Source organism: Schistocerca americana, chromosome 1 (genome assembly GCF_021461395.2).
Source record: "Schistocerca americana isolate TAMUIC-IGC-003095 chromosome 1, iqSchAmer2.1, whole genome shotgun sequence".
NCBI classification, from domain to species: domain Eukaryota; kingdom Metazoa; phylum Arthropoda; class Insecta; order Orthoptera; family Acrididae; genus Schistocerca; species Schistocerca americana.
This window is the reverse complement of record NC_060119.1, coordinates 166925926-166941571: the sequence shown is the minus strand read 5'-3', so window position 1 is coordinate 166941571 and position 15646 is coordinate 166925926. Positions and strand designations below refer to the sequence as shown.

General features: G+C 37.7%; 1 protein-coding gene across 2 annotated transcripts in view; it reads left to right on the top strand.

Annotated features, from left to right (window-relative positions):
* The window catches only part of LOC124551979, a 200257-nt gene that overhangs the window by 28176 nt on the left and 156435 nt on the right, over nt 1-15646 (top strand). For both annotated transcript variants that reach the window (XM_047126482.1, XM_047126483.1), the window contains exons 3-4: nt 13993-14148; nt 14252-14776. In XM_047126482.1, coding sequence (XP_046982438.1) covers nt 13993-14148; nt 14252-14776 — 681 coding nt within the window. The remainder of the gene's footprint in view (nt 1-13992; nt 14149-14251; nt 14777-15646) is intronic.

The following is a 15646-nucleotide window of genomic DNA, read 5'->3' as shown; positions in this document are numbered from 1 at the left end:
CCACCTTGGACGATGACGTCCAGCAGTACATGCAGAACTGGTTAACATCGCAGCCCCAGGAATTTTATGAGACAGTCATTCACCGCCTTGTGTCACAGTGGGACAAGTGTCTCAACAGCCAGGCTCAATACTCTAACATGCAGGTACTGGTTCCTGTAATTATGCCTCTGGCTCATTTCTTTTTGAATGCTCGTTATAAAAATCTGCCCTATGTCAAAGTCATTTTCTCAATCAATTTCCCCATATGCAGTCCATATCTTTGCTGGGGTGATCCCCTGTCTGTGTCTGCTTCACTTATATACTTTTGTTATTGCGTCACTTGCCTGCAATGCCACCAGGCGGCACATAGTGTCGCGATGGGCAGTGCTCATTGTGTTTAGGCCGATTAGTGTACATTTAGCTATATAGATAAACAACAAGTATATTTAATAACTAGTGCAATAAATGATATTAACTAGGTAGAGAAATCAAAGGAATAAAAATATGTAACACAGTATACTGCTTATATTAATATATAGAGCTTCCCATTTAAGTAAAGAAAATAGTTAGGAGGCCTACTGGTGGTAATTACTACCTATTATTTTACATTTCATTTAAATAATCCTTATGTGGATAGTAACTTTTTTTGAGGATATACTTTAACAGTTTTTTGAAGCTGTCCAATTCTGATGCTTCTTTTAATATCTTTAGGTAATTTATTATATAATTTTAAGCTCTGATATTGAATATCATTTTGTTTTTTCTTTTTAGGTGCAGGCATTCACTGGTTCTTGTGTTTGTGTATATAGCTGCCTGTGGCACATTGATTTATGGTTGTTACTGATATGCATTAGCATTTGAAAATATAATCACAGGGGACAGTCAAGATTCCAAGCTCTTCAAATAATTCCAGGCAGTGAGCCTGTTTGTTCTTTTTCATTATTATTCTGAGACGCAGCTTTTGTAATTAGAAAAAACTTTCAAAGTTTTTCCTGTTTGTGTCCCAGAAAATTATACCTTACTTAGTGATTAAGTGAACATATGCATAATAAGTTACTTAGAGAAAATTACACACTGATACTGGTAGTGTTAAAGCATAGCATACAGATGGAATTCTTTTTGCTATTCTTGTTGTATGTTCTCTCCACTTCAGTTGGCTATCTGTAGCCATCCCTAAAATTTTTGTGTTATTTACACAGCTTACTAGGTCACCAGTTTGATTTTATTTACTATTGTTATTATTTTTTTTGTATAGAAATTTATTCTGTTTGTCTTCTGTATGGTAAGTGTGATGTTATTCCATGACCACCTTTCATCGTGTCATCGGCTTTGCACAGCAGTAATTCTGGAGACTTAACTGTGATTTCTACGTTGCTGTCATGAACAAATGGAAAATTGTCTCCCTGCATGACTCTTTCTGAGTAGACATTAATACAGACCAAAAATAAAACTGAGGGCAATATACACCCCTGTGGAACTCCATTGATGACATGTTTGGCATATGATAGATGTTTCCTATGTGTCGAATGCCTTGGACAAAAAAAAAAAACTGTTACACAAACACTTCTATCCAAGGCCTCCATTATGATTGTAGTAAATTATGCTGTTGATGCTTCTGTGCCATAGCCCCATCTGAATCTTGATTGTGATTTCATTAGCAAATTATATTTATTAAGATAGTCTGTATTTTATGACTGTTTCAATTATCTTTCAAAATGAAGATAATAGTGATGCTGATCTGTAGTTTTCTGTTTTCAGAGTCACGCATTTTGATACCAATAAAAATCTGGCTTACTTTAAACTCTCAGGAAAGAGGTCTGAACTGAAGAATTTGTTTTTAATGTGTGCTAGGGACCTCTTTAGGCTAACTGTGCATTCCTTGAGCAGACACACTGAAACTTCATGTAGTCTGAATATTTTTAATTTTTTATTCTGCGTACTACCTTTCTCACTTCCTGCTCTTTTGTGGGTAACAATACCATTGAGTCAGATATGTAGCTTCTGGCATGTGATATGTATGATTATGAAAAGTTTTGCTGTAGCTTATGGCAATGCTGATGGAAATATACTTTTATGAAATTGGCCAGTTTGCTTGGGTTATGGATTAGAACTCCTCTGTCTCCTACTTGGGGTCTATTTCTCTCCAACTTATGTTATTTTGATACCTCCAACAGAATATAATACTTTTGGGAATGTTGCCTCAAATTTTAGTTTAAACACTGATGAAAACTTACAGTACTTAGCCACCACATTTCCTTCAGCATACGCTTTTTCTCCTATCTGGTGATACAGTTGCTTTAAGTCATACTTTTTGACTTGGAAAAAATCTTTCTGTAAACCGGCTCCCTGTAAGATTTTTTTGTATGTGTATTAAGATAAATAACTTCACAGAGATGGTCAGAAAGCCCTAGACCTTTATCAGTTATTTCATACTGAGGTTTATAATTTTCAGTTATGTGATCTGATGTAATAATTTATGAGAATCTTACAAGACATTTCGAAACCTACCCTGAAATTTTTTACGCAGGAAAAAGACAGTGAAAGAAATGCACTGGCAAAATTTTAGCTGTAAAGAGGCACTGCCATGTAATTTGTAAAAAAATGTTGAAGTTACACATTTTTGCTGCGTGAAGAACAGCTTATAATAGCGGTTTGTACAGCCCTGCCCGCCAATGCGTGACTCGGCAAATCACTCACGCAACAACACGTAGCAGAATTATCCAGAGTTCACAGACACGAATTTTAAGCACCTAAAACCTGGTTTACAATGGAGTGGATGGAAACGAACATGTGTAAATGAGCATCTGCAGAAAATTCACTACAATTTGCGTGTATATAGGTAGAATCATTTATACTAAAGGGAATGGAAGAGAACACTAGGTAGCAAACATTGCCTATGAACACTGTGTTATTAGTTTTTGGGGCTAATATTCGGCATACAGCATACAACTCTGTCTTGTTAGAGACAAAACGCAAAACTTTGCTATTCAGTGAGGATTATTTGGCTTGGTGAACGCACTGTTTTTGACAGAATATGCAAAATGGTGCAGGGAAGGTAGAATTTAAGTGTCTCAGTTTGTATGGAAGAGTGGCATGTGTGGAGATCATGCACTTTACATGGAATTGAATCTCCACCTCTCCTTACCACTTGTCCAAAATTTTCCATGTGTGTTGCCTTCCGTATTTCCCTGGCTTCTCATTAGTTTTATAACAATTCCTGTAGGTCATTCCTTATAATTATGTTTGGATGTTGTACATTTGACTATCAGTGAAACAGTTCTTTGTTTATTTCCTGTAGTCACCACAAAAATGAGAAGTATCTATTGAATGACAAAAACAAACATTTTTCTTGCACCAGTCACACTGGACAAAGGAAAAATTGATGCAGTCAGGCATTTTGCAGTAATCACTAGTTTTATTTAGACAGGGCTGGAATTAGTAGGAATACATTTCGAATGAAATGTTGAAAATTATTCTTTCCCATTTTTCCAGATTTTCATATGTTGATTACAAGATTTTTTGCAACTAAACAGTTCATTTTTTGTTTTTGGTCCTAATTTGCCTTACGGTTCTTGAACACAGATATACAGTTGTGGAAACAGTAAACCACTCATACTTATCACTGGAATTATTGTAATGAATGTGGCATTGCATTAATCGATTGGGCAATTGAGTTTTTTTCACCCTGAAATGAAATGATAAAGTGTGGTGTGCGCGCAGTTGTTTCATGAAACCTGATTGATCAGCATTATAAACAGCAGTTGTGGGGATAACAGCATGTTTCGTCTTTACGTCAGTTATGAATTTCTCTATAGCATTGTCTTATCACTGGCAGCTGCTCGACATGTTTTCATGTCAAAAACTTGGTAATTTTGTGACTTCCTATTTTGTATGATTTCTTGAACCTGCATAGCCAGGTCAACGAAGCTTGGAAATTAGCAATGTTAATGTCAGATGCAATTAGGAGGGCCCAGTGTCATAGATCTCCATCGGTAATGGTGCATAGCCTGTCACAAGCAGTTCTAAATCTTTGGAACAGTTTTCCATTCAGATGGTTTTGGGTTTCTATTTGGCACATATTTCTTACTTCATGTAATTCATTCTTCCATTTGTATAGTTCACACTCCAATTTTACTAAACGAAAACGCGTTTGCAGTTCAAGCATTTTTTCCCTCCTTCATTTAACCAATATTTCACTGCCTTTTCTTTGTTGCTGAAAGCTGTTGCAGTACATGTTTTTTTAGGCTTGGAAGGTATTCTTCTTCAGAACTGTTACTGGCACAACTGATGTCATCTGAACCACGATTCATGGAGTCATCACAGTTATTTCCTATTTCTTCTAACATATTCATAATTTCAAACGAAATGTTGATATCATTTGAATGAATGTCAAGAAAACCAACTAACAAACACATATGTACGTGCTCAGAAGAAGTAGGTGATTTCGGCTGGAAACCCCGTTCTTCATATTTCATCATTGCTAAATTGAGAACATTAATTGGATTTCACATAACTGGTGAAACTGGAAGGAAAAAAGTACTATTATCAGGAATGCCTTATTAAAGCACAATAAATATTAATTCAGCTTCATATGTATTGTCAATACTTACCAATACTGCAAAAAGCAACTGATAATTTGTCGTAGATGTTACTTGAGTGGCTAATTCGAGAGAATAGTAACTGTGTACTGTAGTGTCAGAGAAACTATCAGTGAATGGTAACCTGAAACATCCTTTACAAATTACAATAGGATTGTGTCATGTTTCCTGTTTACAAATGTACTGCTGACCTTGGCTGTGTGTGTGCGTAGTTGCGCCTGTGCAGTTGCTACAGCACCAGGAGGGGTGTACATTGTACATTGTACCGCCACCTGGTGCGCTACAAATTTGGCAATTTTTTGTATACTTTTTATATATATATTTTCTGTGCCTCTTAGCAGTTAAAATTTTGACAGTGCATTTATTTTGTTGTCTTCTTCCTGCGTACAAATTTTCAGTATAGGTTTTGACATGTCTTAGTGGACTATTCCCTTGTTAGTCAAGGCTATGTTAATGTTGGTAATCTGTAAAATTAAGCAGAAGATGATCATAACAATAATATGAAGACATAAAGGATTGAATTGCATATCATGAGGCGTTGTCAAACACCATTTTCTTTCTAATTTATTGGGGTCTGCATAGTGTGATGGGCTCTATCAGTAGTGATGACTGTCTGCTTCTTAAACTTCATCAGCATGAGCACTGTTGAGTTAAGCATTGCTCGGTAGTGAGGGTCATAATAAATACACAGATGCTGACATTAACAGTGTTCAACAGGTAAAATTTAACCTTCCACTGTTATTGTGGGTATTAATTGTCCTCTTCTTAGTCTCACTATGAAAAAAAAGTAAGATTGTGTGGTTGTACTTAATGTACCAGTGCCCTTGTATACCTCTCTTCACTGTAAGAAAGTGTGACAGAGGTGTTTGTATACTGTAAAACAAAGAAAATGATTAGAAGAAAGATGGAGGCACTTGCTTTTAAATGCAGTTCCAGCCATCAGTCTATCTAAGGGCATACACTCTCCAGAAACAATAATACACATACTTTAATAAATTAATTCTGTAATCATGCCAAGATATCAATAAATTAATATACAGTAAACTCTCTACTATCTGTGGACAGATTATTCGCTTTGCATATTATGTGTGGCCTATTTCTCCCACTTTTTTTCTGCTACTGAAAATTTCCCATTAACTTGAGAGTGGTCACTGGTGAGTGATAATCTCACATTAAAACACAGGCATAGTAAACAATATGCTGCTCAAACACTGAAAGCTCTGTACTGTATTTTGTTTCAAAGTACTGTAAGGTAATGTGAAAATGATTGAAAACTTCTTTTTATTTAAAAATAACTTGTTTCATCGTGATTAGGCATCATCTAATTGCCTAAAGTGAAAAAGGAGGCTGATTAAATAACTACCCTACAAACAATATAAGGCATGGTTCTAAGTTACACCAAAAATTTAATTAAAACTGCAAACAACACTCACATAAAACTGTCAAACGAAGTTCATTGCAACGGCTGCTAAAGCTCCATGTCGGCCATATATGCACATAACTGTCTGTATGAAAATCAGAATAACTAAAGGAGCTGTGGGAGCCTAGACAGAAAATTTTGGAAATCAACCCACAGCCACAGTGGAAACAAGGTCTGAAAAACTAATAAAGGAAACCAGTAAAGAAATACAAATACCTTTGACCTGTTGTAGCAAGAAATAGAGCACAGAGCAGAGTCACAGGGTCTGGATGCCAAACAGCTGAGCAGTGTAACGAGCAGTGGCACTAGAATTACTAATTGAAGGATGGCCACATATATAGCTGCAGTAATACAATGAAAGGACAATAGATGTTGTTAGTAACTTAAGTTATGGAGAAGGCTAATATGGGACTGATAAACCTTCACTTAACTAGAAGGAATAAAGTGGATTAAAATTAAGGTTAAAATGAAATGGAAATTAAAATTATTGAACAGGAAATATGGGCCATGCAAATCACGTACAATACTATGTTGCTTAGTGTACATATTAGGTAGTAGTATTGTGGTAAATGACAGTAATATTAAAAGTTAGCCAGCAAGTATGACATGGATGAAGCATACAAAAGCAGTATTCATGAACAATTAAATAAATAAATCAATAAAATTGCAATAAAACTTATACAAATCTTTAAAATGTTAAAAAATTACATGTCTGTGTGGGGTGCAGATTGCTATGACACTGCACTATTAAATGCATGCTCAAATACCTCAATTACAGTGAATGTTCATATAAGGCAATAAAAACCTACACATTTAAGTGCCCACATGTTAGTCACGGGGTTAAAGTACATTATACACCATACAAAAGATGAAAAATAGAAGATCCAGAACCGATGGTACACACTGAATATGTGTTAGGTTAGAAAACAAGAACACGATGATAAAACAAATTGTTGGAAGAATAGTGCTAAGCCAATGAGGAGACCTTATAGCAGGTATCATTAAATCTTAAAATGTCTGATTCTTGCTAACCAACAGTTCATTAAGAAGAGTATGTTCATAACAATGTATAACAATTTCCATCTCTTCTAACAAATTCAGCTTTTTTCCCTTTTGGCAGACTGGAGGACTTTTAAATTGCTTAGCATCAGTGACTGATGGCCACTAGCTTTAAGGTGTCCTTTTCTGTTCAGAAAATACTCACAAAATCTAGTCTTAAATATCCTACTCGTTTGTCCTATATATGAAGTATCATATTCACTGCAGTTGATCTTATACATGCCTGAGCCAGCAAATTTATCTCTGTATAGCTCTTCATTGTGGATATAATGGTTCCGTAGATCATTGGCCAAACCAAAAATAATGTCTGCACCCTGTTTCTTAAATAGTTTGGCTAGCTCTTATGAAAGATTTTCTATGAAGACGATTCTCACAAAATTAGGATTAATAGGTGGGGAGGCGAGTGGGACCATGTGGCAATCTTCCCTTTGTAATTCTTGCAGGGAGTCTATGGCTTTGCATTGGCCACACTTGGCTGACATACGGCCACATCCTCTGATATGAGGATCCACCCAATTGTTGGTGTGGAGCTTATCTCACAGTGGCCGACATTGTACGAGGGCGAGTCAAATGAAAATCTTAAATATTTTTTAAAATATTATTTATTGTGCAGAAGTGGTACAAAGCTGTATCACTTTTCAACATAATCTCCCCCACGCTCAATGCAAGTCCTCCAGCACTTACAAAGTGCATAAATTCCTTTAGAAGAAAATTCTTTTGGTAATCTGTGCAACCACTCATGCACCGCATGGCGTACGTCTTCATCAGAACAGAACATCTTTCCTCCCATTGAGTCTTTGAGTGGTTTAAACATATGGAAATCACTTGAGGCAAGGTCTGGTGAGTATGGTGAATGAGGAAGACACTCAAAATGGAGGTCTGTGATTGTTGCAGCTGTTGTACGGGCAGTGTGAGGCTTTACATTGTCATGTTGCAAAAGGACACCTGCTGGCAGCAATCCACGTCACTTTGATTTGATTGCAGGCCGCAGATGATTTTTTAGGAGATCTGTGTGTGACGCACTGGTGAAAAGTGGTCCCTTTAGGCATGTAATACTCCAAAATCACGCCTTTTTCATCCCAAAAGAGAGTGAGCGTAACCTTCCCTGCTGATGGTTCTGTTCGAAACTTCTTTGGTTTTGGTGGTGAGGAATGGTGCCAGTCCTTGCTCGCTCTCTTCATTTACGGTTGGTGGAAGTGAACCCAGGTTTTGTCCCCAGTAACAGTTCTTTCAAGGAAGCCATCACCTTCTCGTTCAAAGCACCGAAGAAGTTCTTCACAAGCATCAACATCTCGTTCTCTCATTTCGGGAGTCTGCTGCTGTGGTAGCCATCTTGCAGACACTTTGTGAAACTGGAGCACATCATGGACAATGTGGTGTGCTGATCCATGACTAATCTGTAAACATGCTGCAATGTCATTCAGTGTCACTCGGCAGTTTTCCTTCACTGTGGCTTCAACTGCTGCAATGTTCTGTGGAGTCACAACTTGTTGTGCCTGTCCTGGATGAGGAGCATCTTCCACTGAAGTCACACCATTTGCAAACTTCCTACTCCATTCGTAGACTTGCTGCTGTGACAAACGTGCATCACTGTACTGAACCTCCATTCATTGATGAATTTCAATAGGTTTCACACCTTCACTACGGAAAAACCGAATTAAAGAACGCTGTTCTTCTGTGGTGCAAGTCGCAAGTGGGGCAGCCATCTTTATACTCATACTTCGATGGTATGTGTGCATCTGCACTATGCTGCGACATACAGGCCATTCTGCATGCTGTTTGTAGCACGCTTACCAACTTACTGGATAACGGCACGAAATTTCAATTTGTTACTACACATTAAAGATTTTCATTTGGTCACCCTCGTACTAGACTGCCCGAATTTGGCCACCATATGGTGAAACTCCCCCCCCCCCCCCCCCTCCTTCCGCCCCCCGTGAACCGTGGACCTTGCCTTTAGTGGGGAGGCTTGCGTGCCTCAGTGATACAGATAGCCGTACTGTAACTGCAACTACAATGGAGGGGTATCTGTTGAAAGGCCAGACAAACTTGTGGTTTCTGAAGAGGGGCAGCAGCCTTTTCAGTAGTTGCAGGGGCAACAGTCTGGATGATTGACTGATCTGGCCTTGTAACACTAACCAAAACGGTCTTGCTTTGCTGGTACTGCGAACAGCTGAAAGCAAGGGGAAACTACAGCTGTAATTTTTTGCGAGGGCATGCAGCTTAACCGTATGGTCGTTATCAAGAGAATGAAAACTGACGTTCAACGGATCGGAGCGTGGAATGTCAGATCCCTTAATTGGGCAGGTAGGTTAGAAAATTTAAAAAAGGAAATGGATAGGTTAAAGTTAGATATAGTGGGAATTAGTAAAGTTCGCTGGCAGGAGGAACAAGATTTCTGGTCAGGTGACTACAGGGTTATAAATACAAAATTAAATAGGGGTAATGCAGGAGTAGGTCTAATAATAAATAAAAAAAAAAAAAATAGGACTGCTGGTAAGCTACTACAAACAGCATAATGAAGACATTATTGTGGCCACGATAGACATGAAGCTCACGCCCACCACAGTAGTAAAAGTTGTATATGCCAACTAGCTCTGCAGATGATGAAGAGATTGATGAAATGTGTGATGAGATAACAATTTTTTTTCAGAAAGTGAAGGGAGATGAAAAATTAATAGTCATGGGTGACTGGAATTCGAGAGTAGGAAAAGGGAGAGAAGGAAGCATAGTAGGTGAATATGGATTGGGGGTAAGTAATGAAAGAGGAAGCCATCTGGTAGAATTTTACACAGAGCGTAACTTCATCATAACTAACAATTGGTTCAAGAATCATGAAAAAAAGGTTGTATACATGGAAGACGCCTGGAGATATTGGAAGGTTTCAGATAGATTATATAATGGTAAGACAGAGATTTAGGAAACAGGTTTTAAATTGTGAGACATTTCCAGGGGCAGATGTGGACCCTGACCACAATCTATTGGTTAGGAACTGTAGTTTAAAACTGAAGAAACTGTGAAAAGGTGGGAATTTAAGGAGATGGGATCTGGATAAACTGAAAGAACCTGATGTTTTAGAGAGTTTGAGAGAGAGCATTAGGGAACAATTGACAAGAACTGGGGAAAGAAATACACTAGAAAAAGAATGGGTAGCTTTGAGGGATGAAATAGTGAAGGCAGCGGAGGATCAAGTAGGTATAAAGATGAGGGCTAGTAGAAAACCTTAGGTAACGGAAGGAATATTGAATTTAATTGATGAAAGGAGAAAATATAAAAATGCAGTAAATGAAGCAGGCAAAAAGGAATACAAACGTCTCAAAAATGGGATCGACAGGAAATGCAAAATGGCTAAGCAGGGATGGCTAGAGGATACATGTAAGGATGTAGAAGCATATATCACTAGGGGTAAGATAGATACTGACTACAGGAAAATTAAAGAGACCTTTGGAGAAAAGAGAAACACTTGTATGAATATCAAGAGCTCAGATGGAAACCCAGTTCTAAGCAAAGAATGTACTTGAGGACATTATTATGGAAATGGAAGAGGATGTAGATGAAGATGAAATGGGAGATATGATACTGCGTGAAGAATTTGACACAGCACTGTAAGATCTAAGTCGAAACAAGGCCCCGGGAGTAGACGACATTTCATTAGAACTACTGACAGCCTTGAGAGAACCAGCCCTGACAAAATTGTACCATGTGGTTAGCAAGATGTATGAGACAGGCGAAATACCCTCAGACTTCAAGAAGAATATAATAATTCCAATCCCAAAGAAAGCAGGTTTTGACAGATGAGAAGATTATCGAACTATCAGTTTAATAAGTCACGACTGAAAAATACTAACACATATTCTTTACAGACGAATGGAAAAACTGACAGAAGCTGACCTCGGGGAAGATCAGTTTGGTTTCTGTACAAATGTTGGAACATGTGAGGCAATACTGACCCTACAACTTATTGTAGAAGATAGGTTAAGGAAAGGCAAACATATGTTTCTGGTATTTGTAGACTTAGAGAAAGCTTTTGAAAATGTTGACTAGAATACTCTCTTTCAAATTATGAAAGTGGCAGGGATAAAATACAGGGAGCAAAAGGCTATTTACAAATTGTACAGAAACCAGATGGCAGTTATAAGAGTTGAGGGACGTGAAAGGGAAACAGTGATTGGGAAGGGAGTGAGACATGGTTGTAACCTATCCCCGACGTTATTCAATCTGTATATTGAGCAAGCAGTAAAGGAAACAAAAGAAAAAGTTGGAATTAAAATCCATGGAGAAGAAATAAAAATGTTGAGGTTCGCCGATGACATTGTAATTCTGTCAGAAACAGCAAAGGACCTGGAAGAGCAGTTGAATGGAATGGACAGTGCTTTGAAAGGAGGATATAAGATGAACATCAACAAAAGCAAAACGAGGATAATGGAATGTAGTCGAATTAAATTGGGTGATGCTGAGGGAATTAGATTAGGAAATGAGACACAGAGCAGTAAATGTGTTTTGCTATTCGGGGAGCAAAATAACTGATGATGGTCGAAGTAGAGAGGATATAAAATGTAGATTGGCAATGGCAAGGAAAGTGTTTTTGAAGAAGAGAAATTTTTTTAACATTGAGTATAGATTTAAATGCAGGAAGTCATTTCTGAAAAGTATTTGTGTGGAGTGTTGCCATGTATGGAAGTGAAACATTGATGATAAATAGTTTAGACAAGAAGAGAATAGAAGCTTTTGAAATGTGGTGCTACAGAAGAGTGCTGAAGATTAGATTGGTAGACCACTTAACTAGTGAGGAGGTATTGAATAAAATTGGGGAGAATAGAAATTTGTGACAAAACTTGACTAGAAGAAGGGATTGGTTGGTAGGACATGTTCTGAGGCATCAAGGGATCACCAGTTAAGTATTGGAGGGCAGTGTGGAGGGTGAAAATCATAGAGCGAGACCTAGACATGAATACACTAAACAGATTCAGAAGGATGTAGGTTGCGGTAGGTACTGGGAGATGAAGAAGCCTGCACAGAATAGAGTAGCATGGAGAGCTGCATCAAACCAGTCTCTGGACTGAAGACTACAATAACAACAACAACAACAAAAACATGGTGACACTGTAAACTTTCTAGTGGACAATGCCAAAGTACCTGATTTGGTTTTACATTTTACCCGTGAAATTGTTTCTTACTCCTCTGTGTGATGTAGTGCATATTAGCCTCGTCAGCCAATTGAGAGATTTTTTTTGAGGGGTGGGGGTGCCCCATTGCCTGCTCTGACACGAGGGGCCTACTGCTGTCCTTGCTTGATGGTCCGACCTGGCTCATGCCCTTCCTACTTTTCTAATTCTTAGTATTCTTTTACAACTGTTGTTCCTTTTCCTGTGATTTTATGTTGTCTGTGTAGCTAGTTTTCTGGTGATGATAGAGGGTGTAGCAGCATCGGTCAGATGTAGAGGGTGTCTCTCTGTAATGTATCCCAGCGGCCTCCAGCTGTTTTCTGGGTGGGGCAACTCTCCCACCTTCACCCTTTTACCCCTGTCTTTCTTCTACTTGCTTTTATCTCTTGGCTTTCATGATTCTCATACACAATAGAGTCCATTGGGATTTGTCTTTTGTGTACTTTATCTGTGGGGGCTATTCCCATCTTGACACACAAAGGATTAAGGGACTGATGACCTCATAGTTTGGTCCTTTAACTCCATCAATCCATACATACATTACCCCACTGGAAAAGAACAGTGCATGCTACCAATAACTGGTAAATACAACATAACACATGGTTAAATGGGAACAATGTGCCCTACAAAAGCCAGAGACAATTATTCTAACACATTTTCTACCTTACCTTTGGGAAGACTGAGGACAAGGTAGAGGAAGGGGTTCCCAGCCAAAACATGGCAAGTTAGAAAAATATCCATAAAATGAGATTTTTTCTATTGTGATGTAGGGCATATCTTAATATATTGTTTGGGAGCCAACAACTGTAGGAATTAGGTATGCTATTACATGACTAGATTAGTGCATTTACTTCTGTATGCATCCTCTTTGGTTTGAAGCTGGCACAGTACTTACAGTAGAATATCTGTGGCTTCACTCTGACACCCATGCCTCCGTCTTTGCTATCCTCCCTGTTTACCTTTCCCCTGTTTCTTCATAACCTGGGTTGTGAGTAACTGAATCCACTTTCCCTTCTTCCCCTTTTTTTCCCATCTCTCCTCCCTGACAAAGGAACAAAGTTCTGAACGCTAGGATACGTAAATTTTCTGTTCTGTTTTGTGTATCTATTGGCTGTACTGAGCTGAGGTAAGTACTGGCCAGCCCCTCTATCTCTTTGTTAGTATTTAGTACACACATAATAAGACAAAAGCATTTTATGAGAGAAGATGGTGGAATTATAGTGAAAAACTGCAATCAAATAGTGGGTTGTGAAGTGAAAGTTCATTAAGGAAAGTTAAAATTGATTTTCCAGCAGGAAATACTACGGTGTCTGTGTTTTTAGAGAAACAGGGTGTCAACATTATTGACTAGTTGAAAAAGAGAACATCCACCATTAGCTCTCATTACATGACATTATTAGACAGTTTACGCAGTGAGTTGAATATTTTGTGCAGGGTATTAATCATTTTGGTGTTTCACAAAACAGTCAGACCCCTGACTGAGGTGGTAATTGATGTAATGTATTGGTAGGTCATCCTCACAAAAAACAAACGAGATTAAAAGGTGAAGCAGACTATGATTTTTTTTTCCCCTTCCTTACCTAAATGTGGCATTTTGTTTTTAAGGTGAGTAGTTGTTATCGTCTGCCCTATCAATCGGTTTTTGTGTTCCGTACAGGGCTTTCCACTAGAGCTATAACATTTTCCGTATTGGTATTTGTGCCTATATATTCTTATAGCTTCTACTGTTTTAATCTTTCATAAATATTTAACTATCACTTATTTTCACCAGATGCAGGAAAAAGAAGCTAAGTACCATGTGATCAAACTTCAAGAAGAAAGCTTAAAAGTGAAACAGATCCTCTCAAAGATATCATTGGTTGTCAGATCTGCTGAACAGAAAGGAAATATTGAAAGTTATCAAGCACTTTATAAAAAGGCTATCGAGGTATGAAAGTATTATCTGCCTCTTTCATGCATTTTGTTCTATTATTATGAATAATTCTTTGGGTTGTTAAGACATGAGCTGTTATATTTATTTCATTTTTTAGGAACGAGATGAATATAAACTGAAAGCTCACAATCAGGCATGTGCTATAATGAAATTAGAAAGAGAGCTGTGTAAAATAAAAAACGGTACCTTGGACAACAAAAACGTTGGTTCAAATAGTGCGTCATATTTGGATAAGGAAATTGATTTTTTGCATACGGAAAATGCCTCTCTCAGAAATGAACTCAAATGCCTTAAAAACCTTCTAAATGATCAAGAGCATTTGAAGAAAGAACTGTCTGACAGCAACTTGGAGAATATTTCTCTTAAAGAACAGATTGTTAATAAACAAACAGAGTTAATGGAAATGCAGTATCAGTTTGACAGTAAACTGAAAAAAGTACAGACAGAATGTGAACAACATACATTAAATCTACAAAAGAAACTTTCAGAGTGTCAAGAACAACTAACAGAGGCCAAGATTTCAAAGGAGTTGACAGAGAGTAATCTGAAGGAGAAATATGCATGTGCATTGAATAAAGTGAAAGAAATGCAGCAGAAGCTTGAGAAAATAGTTGACGATAATGTAAGTACATCTTTAATGCTGTGCAATGAAACTTGTTTCATTTCCAAGTACAGTAGGTGTTCTGTGTATCAGTGTGAAGTTCATATAACAGCTTGCTGTGTATGTTGTATTTGCATTCATCGACAACGGGCTTAGGTATATTTCTGATGCATGAAAATCAAGGGTGATGCTTGTTACATTTTTTATGACCTGACGAAACTACAATTTTTCAGTCATAACTGTGGGTTCTTTCATTGTTCTGGGAGATGGTTGGTCGGAACTACAATGTATGAAATATTAATTCACCTTATTACATGAATGATAAAAAGATTTACTTAACTTTGTACAATCTTATACTTACAACTGGCACTGAATACAAAAACATCACTTGATGCACACATTTTCCAAACTCTTCTCTCCAAATGCAAAGATCTCAGTGTTCAAAAGTACAGTTCCAGCAAGACATGATTAGAATATGAGCCCTAACTAATCAATGTTATTGTCTTGATTGGAGATCACGAACTTTGGCTTGAGCCTTCCTCTCCTCAGCCGTGTATTGGCATCCATGCAGTGGCACTGCAGTGCTAAGAGAGAGGGCATGGCTTTGCCAGTGCCTCCCATTCATTGTTATGGATTGCAGTGAGACATCGTTAACTGCTGTGGTATTGATATAAAGTGCCAAAACTGTCATGGCACCTCGATCTTTGGATGATACCACAATTTTAATCTTATGTGAAGCCACTGACTGATAGGTGAATATTCAAGTACTTTGTAGTAGTGAAATTTTGAACAGTGTTACAAATGAGAAACAGAAACCAGAGATGCCTGTTACCCAACATTTCACTCTCTGTGAATTCAATCTGTCAATTCATTATTTTCCATTATAACTGC